The 23,393-nt window shown below is 28.9% G+C and overlaps 1 protein-coding gene across 1 annotated transcript in view; it reads right to left on the bottom strand.

Moving 5' to 3' along the window:
• The window catches only part of LOC106476917 (condensin-2 complex subunit G2-like), a 59,476-nt gene that overhangs the window by 9,566 nt on the left and 26,517 nt on the right, over window positions 1-23,393 (bottom strand). The window contains exons 11-25 of the mRNA XM_022381407.1: window positions 20,948-21,073; window positions 19,916-20,011; window positions 18,913-18,996; window positions 16,938-17,090; window positions 15,055-15,277; window positions 14,510-14,565; window positions 14,295-14,477; window positions 11,494-11,571; window positions 10,455-10,691; window positions 8,809-8,979; window positions 6,390-6,500; window positions 5,026-5,205; window positions 4,640-4,739; window positions 4,151-4,332; window positions 2,962-3,105 (exon numbers count right to left, since the gene is read on the bottom strand). Coding sequence (XP_022237115.1) covers window positions 2,962-3,105; window positions 4,151-4,332; window positions 4,640-4,739; window positions 5,026-5,205; window positions 6,390-6,500; window positions 8,809-8,979; window positions 10,455-10,691; window positions 11,494-11,571; window positions 14,295-14,477; window positions 14,510-14,565; window positions 15,055-15,277; window positions 16,938-17,090; window positions 18,913-18,996; window positions 19,916-20,011; window positions 20,948-21,073 — 2,124 coding nt within the window. The remainder of the gene's footprint in view (window positions 1-2,961; window positions 3,106-4,150; window positions 4,333-4,639; window positions 4,740-5,025; window positions 5,206-6,389; window positions 6,501-8,808; window positions 8,980-10,454; window positions 10,692-11,493; window positions 11,572-14,294; window positions 14,478-14,509; window positions 14,566-15,054; window positions 15,278-16,937; window positions 17,091-18,912; window positions 18,997-19,915; window positions 20,012-20,947; window positions 21,074-23,393) is intronic.

Raw genomic sequence — 23,393 nt, 5'->3', positions numbered from 1 at the left:
TTGATAAATTAATAGAAATTGGAGAACGTCTTGGGTTAAAAGACATGAACCACAAGAATTTGTCTATCAACAACAAGAGCTAGAGAGAGAAGAACGGCAACAGGAAAGACAAATTGAGAAAGACTGAAGGAAAGAGAAGAAAATGAGAGAGAGAGGAGAAACTAGAAACTTAACATCATTTTGGAAGAGTTTGGGCTTTCTACCTCAACTGCTTCTTTTATGAACAATATTAATTTGATGTACTCTTTTCAGAGTTTCCATATGATTTCTATTGAAACACAAAGTAGGTGTCTCTAGTCAAAATTATAATTTCTACACATTTTTCTCCTGGAAACCATGAATGCGTATATACACCACACTACTGCTAGGAATAGTACGACTGCTTGTACTTTATGCAGGTGTGTGCTGTCTGATTGATGAGATGGCAGCCAAACCCAGTATAAACTATCAAAATTTGACTATACTCTGATGCAGTCCATTTTCATACAATAAAGATGGAACAATTCCATAACATTTCCATTTTATCCCGATTTTATTCAGTGTTTTCATAATTATTTTCAATAATGTATATTATACTTTCAGAATAGGTCCCAGTTTATATTTTTCACATTACACATGCTGGAGTATGCAAGTTAAATCATTTCATGTTTAGTAAAATGAAATTCGAGTACTGAACAAGCAGTATTCCTTTAATACTTTATTAGCAATGTGTTTATAATATGCTGATTAGTTGAGAAACAAATTTCCATACTGGCATTACAATTACATAGTACCTACTGAGTAATCTCAAAGTCTGATCAGCAGTATGAGAGAAATATTAAACATTTATTTACATATATATTTATGATAATGTCTGATAAACATAAATAACAACACAGTGGTGGTATATGACAGAGCCATGAGAAAAGCTGTGGTATTTTACCCAAAAAAAATATCAAGTATAACATTTTAAAAAAATGCTGCCAGAAACAAAAAATTTAATTTCTTAAGTTTTCTTGTAAATAACCTCAAAGATTGTATACAAAAATAAAATAAAATGTTTTATTAATTAAACTAATAAATGTAAAAGCTAATAGCCATGGAATTATCAATCTTAAAATATTTGTTTTAATCAAAATGTAATTCAAAACCAGAACTAAAATTTCAAACCATTTGTGGTGTGATTGTGTTTTTTTTTTTGGACTATAGCAGATTTTAGTATTAGAGGAGACACTGAAGTTTATTACTTAAATTCTAAAACAGTTTGACATATTTTAGAATTTGCTAAAGAGGAAGTAGGAAAGTTAGGTTAAGTTTTATGTTATTTGAGGAATATCAATGTTTGAAAAGAAAGTTGTTAGGGCCATTTCACTACATGTTGCTAGTATTAGATAATATAAGTTTCATTCTGATTTTGACTTATAGTAGAAAGTGTATGATGTATGGGTGGATTGTGACAAACTTAATGCCTCAGGTCTAACTCTGTAACCTTTCTCTAATTTAATGATTTCACCATAAATATTTTGTCAGTACAAAAACCTAATGTAAGTTTTTCATCTTTTAATTTGTGAGGTCACTTATTTATTTATATAGGTGTTTATTTATATACTTGGATTTTATGACCCACTGTACAGTGTTATGTGGAAAATTATTCATCATTTGTCTATTTTTTTAGAAGTTACCACTTCCAAAAATTTGACAATAAAATGTATTTTTTCATAGTTCTAGGCCTTAACTTAAGAAAGAGAAAACAGTTTCAAGTATTTTCAGTTTTACGGCATCTATACAAGCTTTTCAGTCCTGCCCTCTGAATGCTTCTCATACTATTAAATCATTTCTAGCAGCGTGCACTGTAAGAACAGAACAAGTATGATGGAATGACTTGTAGTCTTCTCTATGTTTTTACTGTACTATAAGCAGAAAAACAAGTTAAACTTAATTCACATCAAATGCTTCCAACCATTCCCTATTTACAGTTTGTGCTCTATGAACAACTGATGCCGTGCTTTCCTGTTTGAATTTGAAATAACTTTTTTCTTCACTAACTGTCATATGCAATATGACAGTTTTGCAATTTCATTTTGCATGGTATAGTTAGAGAAGGATGAACCCTGACATTCAAACATTCAAGAATTAACTTTTTCACAAAAAAAAGTGCACCAATACTAAACATGCACATTAAAGTAATAAAAATAATAATTTCCAAAACAGCTCAACTAAATATGATGGGGTTATAGGTGGCAACATGAGTGCCTAAAATTCTGAATAATTTATTTCCACTTTTTTTATTAGTAGCCAGATATTTTATTTTATTAATCCTGACATTGTCGGTAGTCACAGTTTTCCTAGTAGCAGATATATTTCCTTCTGACTGCCATTGTTGTTATAAACTCTGACATATCATTGAATAATCATTAAAAAAATAGTATTTCCTAAGGGTGCATCCATTGGATATGCTTTCAGTATCATCCTCTTATGAAATTCAACGATTCCTTCTCTTACTCATTCTCTTGTACACTACTGACATGACTAGAACATGGAATTTTTAGGATTAAGAAAACCACTACGTGGCACATCCCATAACCAGTCTTAGTGTTTCATAAATGTATACAACATATAGTAACACTGTAAACATTGTTTGTTTGTTTCTGGCAAAGTTACTAGGACTATATACAGTCATCTGTGATTTTGAACTGCCAACCACAGGGAAGGCAATTGGCAGGCAGCACCTACCGCCAACTCTTGGGCTACTCTTTACCATAGAATAGTGAGATTGGCTGTCATTATAACATCCCCATGGCTGAATGAGTGAACATGTTTGGTACCATATTTCCATCTCACAACCCACAGCTTGCAAGTTAAGCTCCTCAATCAGCAGGCCATGCTAGGTTCACTATGTACACACACACAGATATATATATATATATAAAAGAAACTGCAAGAAGAAATACAGAATACTCAAAATTCATATAACATACATACCTTGTTTATTGCTAGAGTAATTTCTGCTAAAATTGCAGCCATAAAGGTACTTATAACTTCAGACAGTGTATCTTGACAAACAGTCGAAGAGCCAGAGTATATTAACAATATATCAGCAAGAACTGGTTTTATCTCTGCAATGTCCTGTGGAATGCAGAATAACAATTTCAAGAACTGTTAAACAATGCACACTGAGTAAATCTTAATTACCTACAATGAAAAAATTCTAAATCTAGGAAAAAATATCTTATTCAAACTTTCCAAAGTGTAAACTTTGGATTACGGATAACATATAGAAAATTAAGAGAAACTAATCATTTCCTAAAATTCACTAATGGATGGAATTTTTAGATACAGTAATAAAGTAAGTATTAATCTTTGATTGAGGATTTACATTTTTTTCAAACATAAGCAAAATAGTTCAATGTTGTTAAATTTCAAGCCAATTGTAAAAAATTAAAAATCAGTAAGACAGCAAACCTTATTTAAGTACAAATCATGAATGAGTGACTAACTCAGATTTTTATTAAAAAAATTTTTAAAGTACAAAACTCCACATTTGTTATTATCAAGAAAACTAACCTAAATTTCTTTTTATAACCCTGAAAAAAATCACATTGACTGGTTAGATTTTTTAAGCCATCAGAAATTTAAATCACTGATGAAACTACTAAATAAACATAACTATCTTTCCATTGTAAATAATTTTTTTATAAAAATGTTAGTCAAAAAGTCTGAAACTTTAACATCTGAAGATATAATTCCAAAATTAAAAATTCTCATAAGGTTCCTTATTGTGTACAGTCACTATATTCTTTAGGATATAACTGTCTTTATAGCTACAAATTATTCCCTATGTGAAATAAAAGCAGAATGTTTATAACACAACTTGAAATTTTATATTATTAAGGCATCAATCAACTACCTGAGTATGATAATCCAGGTAGGAGTTCAAATAAAGATAAAATAATTTTCCTTGAAGATAATACAATTTTATTTGTTAGATGTATTTGATCACAAGCTACAGAAGCCCAAAATTTCCTCACGTCAGTTCCAGGCACTCCACTTTTTATCCACAGTCTAGTTTTTTGTGTAAAATGAATGTAGACAACTATTTAAGTTAATAAACTTGGGAATTATAAATTATTTGAGTGCAAACTGCTTACTCAACACAAGCTTGCTAACTTGCCTTTTCTATAATTTCTGGGTCTTCCCTTCCTTTGTTAGCCATTGTCTGTAACACTTTACCCACGAGATTAGGTACCCAGTTTTCCTGGACATTTTTATCTTCTAGTTCACCCTGTAGATGTAAGAATTCTACTGCCTGTTGGGTAACACGTAATATTGATGGAAGAATTTGATGGCCTTTGTCTATAATTATTAAGAATGCTCTGTAAAACATTTGTATAATATCTTAAACAGCATGTATAATATCTTAAAGAAGTTTTGATATTGTTTTGTTTATAAAACATAAAGAATTTTTTTATATGTATATGAAACAAATTATACAATAAGTCTCCCTATGAGCCTCACAATTGAAGAAAGTAATATGTTTATAAACAATAAAACTGATAAGATAAATGATTTTGGTTTTTGGCACATTAAAACAAAAATAATGTTGAGAAAAATTTCACATGTTCACAAGTGACAGTTGTTTCAAAAACAAAATACAACATACCTGTCTGTACACAGCATAGGCAAAAGTCAGCTAAGCAAGAACAAAAGTCCTCATCAGCTACATTAATTAATAACATGTCTCCAGCAATACTCAGCAGTACCTGAAAAAAATAATAAATAGTATTTAAAAGCTCTGTATAGATTACGATTTTGGCTTTATTTAACATGTTAGGATCAAATTAAGCTTCATCATCACCACTGAGTTTAACAATGAAATGATAGTTACTTAAAGTGTCAAGAATGTTTTTCAAATATAAAAATTTGGTAAGAAACAGCTGAAAGAGTTAACAGACTTGATTTTTTTGCAAATAAAGAAACAAAATATATATTTCTTACTAGCTGCAAAACCAATTGTCATAAACATAGTTTATGAATTATTAATCTTACCTCTAGTAAATGTAAAGTTAATGTAGATGATTCTGTGGTTTCAGTGAAACTTTTACGATTTGTGCTTTTTGACTGTTTTGGTAAGACTTGTTTTCTGTTCAACTCAGGAAGAAGTTCTTTAGTAGCCCAGTGTAGTAATTGTTCCATGGCAGAAATGGCACTGAAGTCTTCACACTTTTCCTGAAATCATTAAAGTAGCTTAGTAAACTGGTTTAACATAGACATTGTACGTTAAATCTATGGAACTTAATCAATACACATCGAAAATTAAAATCACATAAACAAAATGATCCTCACTGTAGTTCCATAATACTAAAACAACTAAGCTGTATCTTTAAAAACTCTGGCAAAGAAATTAAGACATCTTTAAGTGATCCACTATACCTTCCAATGCATTTTTTTTTTTCACATATACTGAAATTTTACTTTATTCTGTATTACATTTTTCTTATTTCTACTTGCCTTCTGTTAAAACATTTGTTTACAAAGTAATAGAAATTAAAATGTTAACTCCTGTAACATAACATATGTGAAACATAAGTTTATATTAACAGCTTCCTAAATCTATCTATCGTCTATCCATATATTACTAAAACTCTGAGATTGTTTGTGTGCTTGTCTGTAATTAAATACAACAAAAATGGCACACAATAGCACCATTTGTAATGAAATGAGAATATAAACACAACAAAACAAGTTTCATTAAATATTGAAATTAGCTTGAATTCTTCATAACCTCTGAATAGTGGGTGACCCAATGGGCCCAACTGTTACTATGGTGTATATTAGAGACCGTGTGATAAGAAATAATGAAATTACCAACTGTTACTATGGTATATATATATATTAGAGACAGTATGATAAGAAATAATTTCGGGTTACTTTTATGAAAATTTATAGCATGAGTAATTTTACATCACACTGCCGTTCGCACTCTTTACGAAACTTCTTACTTCACTTTTTTTGAAAAATGAAATGGTCTTTCCTTTTACTCCCAATCAACAATCAAATATCATTACTTGAATTCTTCATAACATGAATGGATTGAAATATTTAATTAAATTATCTCAAAATAAACCTTCATTTCGGTGCAATATTGAAATTAGCTTGAATTCTTCATAACCTCTGAATAGTAGGTGACCCAATGGGTCACGGTGGTCTAATACCACATAAAGTAGCTAAAAACTAATTATGTAAATTATCTAACTTTTTACTAATTAAAACTTTTTACATAAAATGCACTACTTTTTTAATGTATATCATAAAAAAATTAACTTTTCACAGTTACAAATAAACATTATACTTTTGAAATTGAAATAATTTCTCTTATTTTAGACAGAATGGATAAATTGTTATTTGCTTACATGATGATGAAGGATAACTGTCAGTTCACAAAACACAGCAAAAGTTTCAATGTAAAATGTAGAATTAAGTTCTTCTTGTGATTCAGAAACCAATTTTTGTTGAATCAAACCCTTGAGAAATAAAAAATCATTTCTTTAACATATAAAGGCTGCAAGAAACTAAGTTTGCACTTTAAAAAACTATTAACTGTTAAAAACAGAAGAAAAACTTGTTTTCAACAATCTTTTAAGGCCATTTTCATTGTGAAAAATAAATTGCATCATGATAATAATTGTACAACAAATAAAAAAGAATTATTTTGGAACAAAAATGGATTCCTTCAAAAAAGTTGGAATATCACACCAACTTTTACCAAAAATATGTGATACAATTAATCTATTCATAAAGCTTGATTAACAGTAAGTACAACAAGCACTGAAAAATGAATGAAATGTTTATTTAAATATACATTATGCATTTTTAACACTATTAAGCATCATGTGAAAAAAGGAATAGATGTATTTAAATAAGACCCAAATGTAACAAATTTAAAAAGTCTTAGCTACATAACCTCTTTAAACACTATATAAGTAGACTCCATTAGTTGAATGAATTGTGCATATATATTTCTATATAAAAAAAACATTTAAATAACAGATGAAAATGGAACACAGTCCTTAATTATTATCATCATACAAGCACCAAAAACTGTATCATCATAACTCTATCAAAAAAGATTTAAACCAGCTAGCTTGTAAAGTGTTTTATACAATCTAAATTATTATTCAAATTCCCATATTTAACTTTCATTTATAATCATAAATAATTTTGATAAAATCACCAATAATAATTAATGTCTTTAGCTGTACAAAGAAAACACAAAATATCTACAAAACACATCTTTTAAGTATTGACTATAACAACCAGTGAAATAATTTTTTTTTCCATTTTTAATGTACTATATAAAGCAGTGTATATGGGGAAAAATAAATGGTTTTATATCTATCATTTCTTATCTGTTCGTTATACGTTTCCACATTTCTTGATCAATCAGCACCAAATTTGATACAGGATGACATGAGGAAGGTCATGAAGGGGGTGGGGGTTCGAACCCCCATCCAATTTTGGAAAACTACTAAATCAGCACAACTTGACAGTGATACAAGATGACAGTTAGGAAGGTCATGGGGAGGGTGGGTTAGACCCCTATCTAATTTAATATTTATAAAATTCTTGAAAACGGTATGTCTTTCTTTTCAGTATTGGCACCCTTAGGTATTTTTATTGTACTTTTAATGTTTGTTATGTTAAAGAAAAAAGACGAAAGCACAATTTCCTATCCATTGTTACAAACGAGTCTTTCTTTTCACCCAACCAACAGACGGGTACTCCAGCTGGTATTAGTTATGACATTATCTCTACAATACCTTATGCAAGTTTTTAATAGCAATAATTTTTAAGTTAGGTTTTATTTTCCTTCCTCTTTCTGTCATGCATGAAATATAATAAATATATAAGGTAAAAGGGAAGAAAAAATCTGTTTCTTCTCCATTTTATAAATTTAAGTTTTGGATCTTTGATGGTAAAAAAGTAAGCTGTTACATATATTCAAGGCTGGATTTTTCAAGTTAAATTAGTAAAATAGATGTATGTTTGAATAATATGTTGTGATATTTACATAATATTTATTGAAAAAATGCTTTGTACTTTCTATTTTGTTCAATGTGTATTTGAACAAACTGAAGCACAGAGTTTTGATAATCTTAATGCATCCATTGCAATTCTTATTAGTAAATTAATTTATATCATAAGTGAAACTTGAGAAGAAGCTTCCAGTTTAATATTTCTAGGCTACAAAATTGCAATAGCTATTTCTATATTGGAAATACTACCTTTATATGTTATTCCATTTCTATATAACTTACAAAATAGTGTTACACTTAGCTGTGATTTGTATTAAAATGTGTTGCACTAATAGCATTTAATAATAATTTCCTCAGCAGTTATTTAGACCAATCAAAAATCTACTGATATTAAACTGCTGAGGTAGTAGATTACAGTTAATCATATCAAAGATATCAAAACAACAGCCCTGTAAAGCTTAATATCCTTAAAGCAGATTAATTTCATAATACATGGAAGTTAAGTATTAACCTATTTGAGGTAATAAATCATTTTACACTAAAATCTGAATTTATTTCTAAAACAAAGTATAATAATGTTAGATTATGTACATATTAAAAAATATATTCATTTTTTCCCCTAATTTATTTTTCATGTGTTGAATTCCTTGAAATATTGTGTACACAGAGTAGAGTACCTTTAAGTTAAAATTAAATGTCTTAAAAACATGATGTATCTATACTAAGTTCTTCAAAGTCTTGTGTACATAGAATATTTTGATATTTCAAACTTTAAAAGAAAATAAAGACAATGCACCTGTATAGACTGTAGAACTTCTTGGAGGTCCTTAAGAAGTAATCCATGGTTTTGAAGTAGAATCCCACGACATACTGGGTGATGTAGCATGTAAGAGAGAAAATGTACTCCCAACAGAGGTTTTGATGGGTGAGGGTCCACAAACTTCACTTTCCTGGTAGCTCGCTTACTCTAAAGACAAAGTAGTACATATATTTGTTTACTAAAATTTAAAACTCTGGGAATTCAAGACAAGACTTCTCTAATTAACTTAGCCATGTTTTGTCAATAATTACAATTCCTCAAAATTACATTTAACAACAACCTTTTTAAAATACAAAGAAAAGACTGATCTAAATGTATAACACAAATGTTTTGACAAAGACTGTCCAATTATTTAAATAATATATATTAGTTTATAACACATTCCATAAAAGCTGAAGTGTGATAAACTGTACTTAACGTAAGATATATGTATCCACTGTATTCAACATGATCCCTACATAGTTGATAAATTTAAATAATAATACAATTTTACTGGAAATTACACGTAACCGTATTGACTCAGAGTCTTGTTACCTACACATAAGGTTATTTATATAAGCCTTTATGCTAAACTATTGTGTATTTGCAGTGGTATTTTAATATGTTTTAGTGTAAATGAAGTTTGTTTTTTTAATTATCTTAGGGAACTCATTTATAACTTCAATAGCCTCTGCCTTTGGTAATGCAACTTTTACCACTTTTGTCACTTCAAAGTCCTGGAAATTGTTACTGTTTAAATATTTTGACAAAACTGATCTGTATAATCAAGAAGTGTTATTTCCTTGTTGGTTTACACAAAAGCACCATTTCGTATGCAGTATGTTCATTAGGGCTATATTTGAAGCCACACCACTGAGCTCATACATGCTTTTATGTAAAATACTAGTAATCTCTAAACCTAAGTAGGTAGTTAATCTGCCGTAACATTTCATGTTGTCTCAAGCATTTGGCACTGACCAATCAAAAATCTACTGATATTAAACTGTATATTTCTATAAAAGTTTCCATAAACTCTAGTTATCTAAAACCATAGAAAAGTTTACAAATAGTGTAATTGTTTTCAAATGAATTGGGAACCTTTTAAATAGTACAAAATTTATTCTAAAAGTAATATATTCTAATAACATGGGAATTGTCACATAATATTAACCTAAAAAAATAAATAAAAACATACATAGAGAATAACACAGATACACATTTAATGCTGTTGGTGATATACAGGAGCTTTTGCTGCTTTCTTCTTTTTACATTACTATTACAATGAAATATGTCAACTGTATACCAACACAGCATCAACTATGGTATTTGGCAATTTCAACATAAACAGCACCTTATACTGCACATAAGATAATTATAGGGTCAGACACCTAAGTTTCAGGTAAAATCATCCCTAATTTACACCTGCTGATTGAATGGAGAAAACCAATTAGTAGTACCTGCTCTCTAGGTAGATACTGTTTTAACAGGATTAAGTGTCACAGTTATAAATTTGCCACAATCAATCCACAACTGGCATGCTAACACAAGGCCACATATGACCCACCATTAGAATTTAAATACATGTATCTGGTGTCATAAAAGATAAAGGACATATACTGTACAAATGCAAGCCAACTTATTACCTTCTTTCTTGATGTATCATGATTGAGGCCAAAAGTTAACCACTCTGATACAAGCTCTAGCACATCTGAACCCCGGCCATGATTACAAAGACTTTCAAGAATAGTGTGGTATGATTTAGATTCCGAATCTTCAGCCAATGAGCGAAGGCGAGACATACAACAACCTGCAAAAGTCGGTACTGAAGAGGATGGTAAAAAACTTGCCAAATATACTAAAGAGTCCCATGCTTGACTATCCTGCAAGGAACAAAACTTTGTGTAATAATTAAAGAATTCAGCACTTTTTTTTCACTATTTAACTCATAACACAGATGCAACATTCAATGAACACACACAATAGATTATTCAGTTTAGCCTCAACATAAATACAGTATAGTTGATGAAAGATTTTGTTCAACAAAAATCAACCTGGACTAAAACCTATTTATTGCATTTTAATACTTCCCCCCCCCCACACACACACATTTAGTTCTGGGGAAAAGAATTTAAAAAGCACACAAGAAAACTACAAACCTGATTTTTATGTACTTAACTGAACAACATATTGATTTCAAGTACACATTTTTTCACTACAAAATACAGTGTTCTTTCATTATGATACATTTTTTTATGTAACACAATCAAATGGTTAAAAATTCCTACATAACATACCATGTTTAATCTTTAAAAAATCAAGTAATTTTTTATCAGTAAATGGATATTCAAATTTTATTTAATGAGTTCTTTGATTTAAATTAATTGACTGAAATTTCACTACAGACAGGAAGCAAGAGTTCATGAACATGTTAATCATTAATTTTACAATTAATAGTTTAAGGACATATCATTCAATAAAAATAACTCCACGTCTTAAGATTGGGTTAATTTACATAAACTACAAGCATTTTTGTAACTGATGAAAGAACATACTTTAATTATTTTATTTTATTATGCTTATACATAATTGTTTAAAACTTACTTAATTTCAACAACATAGTTTAGGTTTTCCAAAGAACCAATTTAAATTATGTATTAATTAAAGCAGTAAAAGCAGACTCACCTTAAAGAATCTAAGGAAAATGGTTACACTCGCTGTGAAGGCTTTCACTAGCCGTTTTAGCTTCTCTGAATGAACAGCCTACATGAAAAACAATTGAAATTGAAGAAAAATATTCTTTATCTAAAATATGATGATTCTCATTTAAAATAGTGATTTTTATACATGATAAAGCACAAAAAGATATTTTAAGTTTTAATTACAATAACTTTATGTATATTTTTTTTCAAATACAAAATTCTGTCTCAGAAAATAGATATTCATACACTTAAAAGTTAACAGAAATATGAATTAAAATATCAAAAAATATGAATTACTTCCATTGAAATTCCAAGATGTATATTAATTATGAATATATTTCAATGTGAAACATGCTTACAGAAAATAAATACAAACATCTAAAGTAGTCAAGAATTTCTTTCATGTAATATCAAGTCTCACCAGCACAGAGATCAATGTCAAGAAGTACACCCAATGAAGGTTTATTTGATTATATAGGAAATGTTTTAAAAATAGCAAAGTGCATCGTTTTATGGAATTTTATATTATGTCAGATGGAATTTTTCTCACTTTCTATTTAACTCAACTATGCTAATGTCTTAGACATACAACTTTCACAAATATACACTTAAACAGGCCAAATGTACAAAACCTCAATGAAATTGCAGTGAGAAACTTTACAGATAAGTGGTGAAACAGGACTGCTTTGATTACAGTTTCTCTTTAACCCTTCTAATACTGGCGGGTGGATTCAATGTCAAGAAGTACATCCAATGAAGGTTTATTTGATTATACAGGAAATGTTTTAAAAATAGCAATGTGCACCCAACCCGTATTCCAAAAGTAACTATAAGGCAATTATACTGTAACTTTTTAAAGTGTATACGTATCCTCACGAAATTTTGTAGATTATCAGTACACATTATAAGGTATTCATGCACAAAGTATCATATTTTTTAAATTAAGTTTTAACATTTTTAAATTAATTATATGCTCATGCATTTTTTATTTTCGAATACTGGCTATCCAACATGTGAAGTAAATTTGATTTTAAGATTAAAAATACTTTTATGCATCAGAAAATCATCAAATTTCACATGCAAAATCCCCAAAACCTCCTAATATTCTCCAGATAATTATCAAGTAGTTTTTTTTTAGAAAACAACTTTATATTTTATCTGTTATTTTCAGTATTGTATCTTTGTATGGGTTTGGTCGATTCTACCGACCTTGTAACCACCATAAAAAAAATAGGAAATAGATATAAATTTAACTTTTTCCTTTCTAGAATTACTACAATTTATAACACAGAACTACAAATGTTTAGTCTAAATAGCTTAAATCTCGTAACATTTTACCTATATAAAAATTTATTATTTTATTGACCTTTCAACAGTGTCTAACTAATGTTACAGAAGTTGAATGATGCAATGCACATGCACTCATGTTACCATATCCAATAATACAGAACTAAATGTAACTAAAAAACATACTTTCACAAAAATTCATATTAAACAGGAATTTTAAAAAAAGTTCTTAACTGGACACATGGTTCCAGTTTCAAACTTTTAAAACAATCCAGTCTCCTGCAGTTATACAAGTAAGATTTTAGATAAAATTAATTAATTTTAAAATTCAAAATGTGCTTAGCAGCCTTTCCTCCTATTAATATTGTACTTTCTATATTTCACATATGTAAATGTCATCTAAATATTTAAGACACTAAAGCCAATGTTAGGTCACTTATGATTTTTAAATCTGTAAAGCCACCTTATGGTCAATTATGTTATATATATAAAAGGCATGGTTTCTGTAGTCTTCTATGAATACATAAATGGACATTAAATGTTGCAGTTGACTATTGAAAAATGTGCCTCCTTGTCTATCAGAACTTCTTGTGTACATTGCATAATTTATAGCAGTTCATGTACAAATTGTAAAAACATAAGGCTGGAGATGAAATGTAGGAATTCAAATCTGTACATGTATATGAGAAATCATGGTTAAGTATCCTTTAAAGATTGAAGGTTTGCTTTCCAAGAGTTTTAGCAAAATGTAATTCATCTACTTTTTTATTCTTTGCATTTTCTAAGGAAAATGAAAGTATTTAGCTGTTCTATTTCACACTTTGAACAGATGTTATACCATATATGTTCTTAACAAAAATATTTACCTTTAAATATTTTAACTGAAGTTTTTGTAAATAATAGTTATAAAAATATATTTTAATTGCTTCAAGAAAGAAACTTTTAATTAAACAGGACTTAACTTTTAACTAATGATTACTTTAATCAAGATATTTTATATGCTAATAACACAAACTTGTCAGTCTGCCTTACCTAATAATTTCTTTTCCCATGAAATTATTCAGTCTTTATCATACATAATAACTATTTCAGTATAATCAAATGTAAACAACATCACTGTTGTTTTTAAAATTATATACCTGGTGTTTCATCAAGTACACTGAGTAACACTTATTTAGCTGTTATGTAAGTATTATAACAATTACTGATAAGCCAGGTTGTGCATAAAAAAATATCAATTTACACTAACAAGGCACATTTCTGAAACAAACTACAACTTTACTGATATGCTAATATAAATCTTAAGAAAAATCTGACATCTCTTGATCATGTACATTTGGAAGTAGATATTTTTAAGAACATTTATTAGAAAAAAATGATTGTAATGATTGGGAGATTACATTCCCTCTTTTTTATTGTAAGTTCAACAAAATAATGATATATCCAACCTTCTCCTCAGACATTTCTTAAACATGAAGAAAAAAAAGGAATAATTACTTGTTGTAGTTTGCTTCCTGTTCCATGCCATAAAATGCATATTGCATCTATAAATCCACAAACAATCTCTGGGTCATCAAAAGGAAATTCATCTTCATTTTTACTGCCATCTGGAGAATCACAATTTTCAAGAATATCATCTTGGTTTTCCTTATTTTCTGTGTCTAATATGTTGCCTTCTATGCTCAGTTCTGATGAATCATTTGGTACGGTTTTTGTTTTTTTTTGACGTAAGCATACAAAGCTTTATTTACCAGCAACATAAAGTTAACTGAAATAATAAAAGTTGTAGATTAATGAAAGTAATCACTACATTAAATCTCGTTATACAAGTTAGATAATTATAATCTGTTAGAATGATGAAATAACACAATGTTGTCATATAAAGTTCTGTCTTGCACATTTTTCTATACGTATAACATACCAAAAGAAGTATCTTACTTACATCAATTCAGGAAAAAATACATTCACTTGATCTTTATTCCTATATATCCTTAAGTTATTAAACGTACTAAAAGATGGTAATGATTGCATCTAACATTCACAAGTCTGGTATCCACACAACTTCTAAAGAAGAATTTTATGGGTATTCTTATAAAAAAAAACATTCTTCCTAAGCAAGCTATCATCAAAAAACCAGGAAAACCAACGTAAGAATTTTTAAGATTTTACTACCTAATTAAAAGATAATTCTAACTGTATAAACTTAAAAAATATTTTTAAAACAAATAACATTAGTGCACACAATAAATGTGCTTACCAATTGTTTCAACACCAAGCTGCTCATTCAGGCACTGAAAAAACACACGAGATGCACTACGGTTACTCTCAATGAGGGTCACACATCTTTCTAATTGAACGTGACCTGGTCTATTTTCTGGCAAGAAACTGTACTGTACTAGCTTTACCAAGCGACGTGCAACAGATAAACTGCTTGTTTCCATAGAAGAAAGAATGTGGTCCACAGGAACAACATGCCAAAACTGAAAAATTAAGACAATTGTACCATATCTGGCTATATACATACAATACTGTTTTCTCAAAAATTGTATAAAGTTTTCACCCTCTTAAAATCTTTTAAGATGAGTCTGATACTATGTTTGAGAGATTATGATTTGAAAATTACTTAATTAAAAAAAACTGTTATAAGCATCTGAAAATGGAAAAGTTTCATGGAAAAAATAAAAAGGAAAAATTAACTGATAACATAGACAAAACATATCAAAGCTAGCCAAGCTCAGGAAATGACAGCAATATTATCCTCAAAATTTTCTCTCTGTTGAATTGGATTGGAGAATATTAAAAAATCTGAATATCAAAACATGACATCAAACGTTTTAAAATAAAAGTTCTGAAAATAGCATTTGTGAAATTACTTCAGGCTTAGTAAAATGAAATGTCAGAAATTCAGAGTTTTCTCTCTACAGGCTTATGAACACAAAGCAGAGTAAGAAAAACTCTTCAAACCATGGCTAAGATATAATAAAATTCAGTGAAACCTTACACAGAAGAATTATAACTGAATAGACAAAACAGCTATGCTTGGGTGAAAGTACTCAGACTGCCCTATTTTCCTAGGTATGACTGAAGAGAAGGAGATGTTCCGAATGTTGAAGTACTGTGTGGTTGTTTTGATTTCATTGTAATTGGGTAATCTGCCCAGAGATTTCACATTTTCATATATTCTGAATTAAATCAGATTGTTTTTGTAAATTAAGTTTCGTTTTGTACAGCAGTGACAGAAGTCATTCCAAAATATATTGATATATATGTATATACCTTTTATACATTAAATGTTTATTTTTGTAATAATGTAGAAGAATTCATGGGAATGAATATGGATATGTATATATTTGCAATGTGTACTAATTCTGATATTATAGTAAACTAAGAAATTGAGCCTGAGGCTAGTACATCAAAGAAACATTTACATCTATGCTATCTATGAAACAATGGTGGATCACTTGTCTGAACCACTAAGTCACTGAATTCCACAAAAATATTACCCTTTTGGATGCTTCATTCAAGGTCTTTTATTCATGAGCCTAAAATGGCTGTATTATGTTTTTACAGCTTCTCCATTTCTTTTCAATAAATGCAAATATGAATGAAACCATAACAATGATTGACGATGATTTATCATAAAGGTTTAAACTTGAAAATAAAGTCAAAATTTAGGGAATGTCATTCACCTGTTAGTAATGTTAATAACTTAAGCTATAAACATTTTTAGTCTTAAATTTTTGCTGAGGTATGTTCTTTTTTCATCTTTTACCTTACAGATGGCCAAAATAACCCAATAAACATTCTCAGAAGCAAATTAATTAAACCTAAATCCACTACCATTTTTAATATGCTGTTTTCCATTATCACATGTAATTTTGCTTTCAAAAAAAGATAAAGGTAATATTCAGCTATAGAAAAGCAACTAATATAAAATATTTTTTATAAAAGATACATCCAAATATCATTAAATGGTCAAAATAATTGATCTTTATTTATACCATAACTAACTATATAAATATACATTCATTGTCCACATCTTAGAAACCTAACATTGTTTAAAAATTACAGGTATCATGAAAACTGTCCCAAACTGCTGATCTTAATACATGAAAAATGACAGAGTTAATAAAAGCCAACCTTTATACTTCTTAATCCCTTGACTTTCAATAAGAGATCACAAAAGGCAACCTGAACTTTTTCAGACGTGTCAAACAAAGTTTCTTGAAGTTTTGGCAGGATGACCTTCATAGTCGGATGAGTCAAAGGATTCTCCATTAAAAGGCTAAAACCCTATATCAAGAAAAGTTGAAAATAATAGTCATAAGAAAAATCACCATAACAATAGTCAACATTTTGAGAAAATTACATACATGTATCTACATTACTGCAACTTATGAAAATAAATACTTGTGTCAAAGAATTATCATCCACCATCACAAACCCTTGTAATAAGAGACTAATATGATTACAAAAAATATAATTCTATGGTTAAAATTTTGTTGTTGTTGTTAAGCATAAAATTACACAATGGGTTATCTGTGCTCTGCCCACCACAGGTACTGAAACCAGATTTTAGCATCAGAAACCAGCAGACTTACTGCTGAATCTGTCGGGGCCTGTGGTTAAAGAAACTAAATTTCTATCAATGTAAGCTTAAACACATATCCAAAAGCAAGTACATTTTCCTATATGAAAATGCTTTAAAATAATAGAGCAATATTTCTTCATAAAGAATGATACAAATCTTTATGAAAGTGCCTGTACTGGCAGAAATCAAAATTAATACAAAAGATTTAAATTTAATCATGTATCAAACATCATCTTTATTGTTACGAAGTTGTTTTGTACAATGATATAACAAATTATCATAAATATGCTTTAACATCTTAATTTGAAAATTAAATTCTTTCAGCAGAATGAAACATTATTAAAAATAAAGATTTTTTTTACAGACACCCTAAAACACATTTTATTTTCTATCTTTGGGAGTCTTCAAAATAAGATTTTTAGCCTCTTTAGCTATTGAAATGATAGTTACTGCACACTTACCAACAATGTTAGCCAATCAGAAAATGAGCCATCTAAAAACTGAAATCATCATCTAGACAATCTTGTTAAAGAAACATACAAATTTAAGTAAGGTTTAACTGGATAGAACTTCTTAAAGGTAATGGATGGAATATTTTATGCTCTGCTACATACAAGTACTCGTATGAGATAACTGGTGAACTGGACTTTATGACTTTACTACAGAAATGAAAAGAAGTTCTATATGGCTGTAATTTTGTCTGTGAAAATCTGTTAAAGCTTTCCAATAGCTCTAGAGAGATCATCAAAAGACAAACACTGTCTTGGTGGCTTTGAAAAATATGCCTCAGTAAAACAGGTATGTACATGTTTTGTAAGAAGTCACATACTTCTACATATCACTAGAACACTTTTGTCGGGGCCTACCATACCTTGTCAAGCATCTAGTTCAGTGAGAAATTATACTCTTCTCCAAACACTTATCTGAAAACATCTTGACACCAATCTCAATATAAACAAATTGTAGACTGTAGAATTAAAAAATATATATGAATTAATCCAAGAATGCAATCAAAAGAAATGTTGAAAATAAAAAGCTAGCTAAAGTGGAACAACAGTAACCAGACTTACAACTCTCTTAAGGTAGTCAAATGCTTCACTGTCTACTTCATAATGTTCATGAATAGATTTCCACTATCCCTATATAATATCTAGTGAAATTACAGCCAACAGAATATGCTTGGAGAAGTAATTAAACAAAAAAGATCTGATATGTGCAGTTTCCTATGTGTACAAATACTTTGTTTCCTGGTATTGTAGATGATAGTGAAAACTACATATTGACAATTATAGTAATTATATTCCTCCATTATCTTTAAATACTTTCACAACTCTTTTAATTTTTCAAGTATGCAGCTTCATAACAAAATGATAGAGATAAAACATTAAAAGATTAGGTTAGAGTAACTAAGTTGATCAGGTAGAACATCTAGTTTACTTGGGATGATTTGAAGAAACACAAAATATCAGAACACATGATTTAATAGTCAACCCTCAGATTTAATTTGAAGCAATAATTACTGACCTTGAATACAGAACTCCTCACTTCAGCAGAAGTCACATCATGTGCCAAGTCTTCTACCAGTTTCTTTAGAAATGCTTGAATTATCTATAGGGGGTTATAAAAAAAAAATACTAGCTAAAAATTAATTTCAGAGAAAATAGACATTTTTGACATGAAACAATCTAATCAGAAAAAAGTAAAATGTGTTAAGTGGAAAGATCCAACAAATTTGAAAAATTTTAAAGCTGTTATTTTTAACACACATTTTTAACAAACTTTCAATACCCAATAAAGTGAAATCTATCTTGATTGTGTTATTAAACTGACCCCAGTATCTAATGGATTGATTTTTTCCCAACCTTTTGTACTGTAGTATCCAAATACTACATATCTTATTCTCATATAATATATATTATTTATTTATTTACATGCTCAAAATGTGTTTAAAGAAAATTATTATTATTATAAAATATTACAAATTGTAATTTCTTAATGTTTTTATACTTTTACTGGAAATGGTTAAAAGAAAGCTGTTATATTTTTTTCCCTTTTATCCTAATAGGTTACTGGATAATTCTCATTAGAAAAAAAGATGTTCATTGTATTTTATTATCAGGTTGTATTCGCTGGTTTAAAATATAGAAAATACTAGATCTCAGTATTAACCCTTTCACTGCAGCTGGGACAATATATGTCCCAACTGTAGAGAATTCATTAATGGTCCAACCTGAAGCAAAATGTAAAAAAAAGCTGTTTATCAAGCTTCAAGGATATGAAGGAAAAAATAATAACTAATGTTACACCACCACCACAACAGAACAAGTGTTAAAAATGTGTATCATTCAGTTATAAATTAGATATTAAACTATTAGGAATAGTATATATATATATATATATTTCTAGTATTTAATTTACTCTCACTCTGAACACAGTAGTACCCTGTGTGTAACTTCAGAAAATGTAATTAAGTTACTTATTCTTATCATGCCACATTAATTATACTACACAGTACTAAAAACTGTACCTGATTAGGAATCATCTCAAAATGATGACAAAGGACTCCACAAACTCCATAGCTTGCAATGGTACGAACTAATGGAAATGGATCATCCAAAAGATCCTAAAATAATTCCCAGATATTAACTACTACACAAAATGAAACAAAACTTTAGAGAGAGCAAACAATGGCCATATGAATTTGTTATCATACTGATAAAGAAGTCATTGGAGAGAAATGATTCCCACTAAACATTAGAAAACCTACATGTACAATGACAGATTTTGATTAGTTATTACTAGCAGTTCTTAACACAGTTTGAAAAATAAGATCTATATTTCACTGAAACCAGTTAAGCAGTTTCTGATAATACTGATAAAGGATGCAACTTTTTGTTTAGTAAATTTCTCTTTTTTAACATTCAACTATTAGAATTACATCTTTATGGATAACTATTTGCTTTAATAATCAATTTACACAGACTAATAGCTTTTTCAGGTGTCATAGAAAATTATATAATATTTTTACAAGAATAGCTAGTTAAGCTGAAAGTTGTTATGCATGTATACACACCAACGACGATTTGGCATAAATGATATTTTTATCATAAACTGCATCAGAAACAAGTTTCATTCACTCAGTTGTTGAAACACGTAATATGCATAGTGACAATATAAAAACATAGCAACAGCATAGTCAAAATATTTGAAATATAAATGCAAAACACTGGTAGAATATCATACACATTTTGGTCACAGAGCCTTTGTACTGTCATATCATATGCAAGTATTAAAGTTATTAAAGTCCTAACATACAAGTGATAAGTGAAACAATTCACAGTTCATATATCACAAAATATATCAGTTTCAGTCACAGGAAAAATGAAACCATTTTGAGAAAATATACTTGTAAGTTTTTATTGAGCTTATTGAAAGTTAACTAAAAACAAAATCTGTTATAATTTTTCACATTAAAAGCTGTCATAATGATTCATTTTTATCCAATCTTTTGCTCTACTGGTTACTTTACAAGTTATAGCATTTGAACTACAATACTTACATTGATGACATCGAATTGTTTTTGTAGCATAACATCAGCTTCTTCAATATTGCCTTCAGGATTCTCCAAGGGGAAAACGTCAAAAAATATTGTAGCAGCATTTGCACGTACATGACCATTTGCTACCTAATACAGAAGATATTTACAGAGTCTGAATCTCAACATTGAAGTAATATTCTTCAAACTTTCTAAATCAGAATTTTTTATAAACTATATATTGCAAAAATAAAGCATATATAATGATAAGATGTAACACAATAGTATACATTAGCCATTTCAATTCCACAACAAGAACAGATAACTTCCAACTAGCAAAACATGACAAAAAAAGAAAAAAATCAATATATTATAACATACCACTATCTATCACCATTGACAATACTAAACTTAAAGATACCATACTGAATGATAACGTATCACTTACTAAAAAATAATACTTTTAAGACTATCCTTATTCCTAGTATATTGAAACAACTAGCTCTCAACACTTTGATAACTCTTGAAATAAATATTTGTACTAAATGTTGAAAAAAAGACAGCAAGGTACTAAATATATTACATGCCAGGCCACTTGTACTTCAGCTTACATTAAATACTATACTTATTGCAGTTGTAGCACTGCAGTTTATGTAGCTCAAAATCACAGCAGACAAGGAAGCCAATTCAAAGGAAATCTAAACGTTTAAATCATACAAGGCCAACACCATTAAATAAATAAAGAGCAACAGTTTTGAGTAAATATCTATTAAAGAAACCATGAATGTATGATTGTCTAAGATATACATCAACAGAAAAATTCAATTTATTAAAAACTGAGCATACCATTAAAAGAAAAAAAAGAGAGAGCAATTACTTTGAGTAAATGATTTTTCATATTTTCAAGTAAGTATATTAATAAAAATGCTACAAAAATTTATTTCTCATTTTACAAGTACTGACATGCAAACACTATTCTATAATTCTGTGATGTGCGATAAAAGGGGGGAGTTTGAATATTTTACAAAATATAAAAATTTGTAGCTGGAAACAAGAAAACACAGAAATTGTATCTTAACAGCAACTACAGAGTTCAACTGGAGTGTCAAAAAAAACAACTTTAAAATATATTATTTATCATCTTTAAATGCCTTGAAAGCAAAATTAATTGTATCAATTATCTCTATCACTATAAGTTTTCCTTTGGTCAGGGGTCAAACGGCATGTCATCATGTTTGTAGACTTACATTACAATTTTAATGAACTACTATTTTACGAATGTATGTCAGTAAGTTTGGTATCAAATTGTAGATTATAATTCAAATTTTAGTATTATACATTAGTTAATTTTTTAATTCAAAGGTAAATATTAAAACAAAAATCCTAAATATTAATTTTTTGTGTGTCATGTAGTATACGTTGAATGCAACTTTGGTTCAAATTAGATGTTTGTGATGTCCATGTACAATCTATAGTTTCTTACTAATTAGAAACTGAAACTACCGATATTGAAAAACTAGAATAAAAAATAATAATCTTCTGTCTTTTCTATTTGCTGAGATATCACTATATTAAGGAAATCAAACACAGCGGCCCCACCCACCTCTTCCATTGTTCGAAATACTTCCTTACATACAACTGCTTTGCTTTATCATGTGCTTATAACCATGAAAAGCTCAGAATTTCCCCCACCTGATTTTCTCAGCCTCTTGAAGATGGGATGTTCCCAAGATTATTTCTTTTTTTTGTTTTACATCCTCCACATGTAAAATTCTTAGCCCAGTTGGATTCTTTTTTCTTTTTCTTAAGTGGTTTATGTTACATCAAAATATGATTTTTGACAATTCTGCATGAGTTAGTAACTTGAATAAAGGTATATCTTCAATTACTTAAATAGAGATAATAATAAATACCATATCAGTTTTTGTCCATGAAAATTGATTATATGTGTATATATATACACACACACATAGTACTGTCGTATCCAAGTTGGCTTGATGAGCTCTGATATTGTGTCCAAGGCCTCATTGGCATGGATATGTAAAGTATATGTAGTGTGGTTGACATATTATAACATATTCTTCTTTGTTTTCACTCATGATTCTTAAAATCACCAAATCTCCCATATTTATTGTTTATTTATTAAATGATTCAATGTTGCTGCAAACTAGAATATGGTTCTTCGTCCTTCCTTTTCAAGTATTTCATTTGGATAATGCTGACTACAGATTTCAGCTACTATGCTATACTTTGCAGTGGTGATTTTTTGTTTTCAACATTCTACATTTGTCATTTTCATAACAGCTTTACCCTACTAAAAACTTCTTCACCAGCATAAATAATAGAGATCATTGTTTTCTATTTCTTTATTTACTGTTCTATGTTTTTAGCAAATTAACTAAAATTTAAGAACTTACTTGTAAATAGTAATAATACATATATATATATATATATATATATATATATATAT

Source organism: Limulus polyphemus, unplaced genomic scaffold (genome assembly GCF_000517525.1).
Source record: "Limulus polyphemus unplaced genomic scaffold, Limulus_polyphemus-2.1.2 Scaffold161, whole genome shotgun sequence".
In the NCBI taxonomy this organism is placed as follows: Eukaryota; Metazoa; Arthropoda; class Merostomata; order Xiphosura; family Limulidae; genus Limulus; species Limulus polyphemus.
The sequence above is the reverse complement of the archived record's forward strand: the minus strand, read 5'-3'. Positions and strand labels throughout refer to the sequence as shown.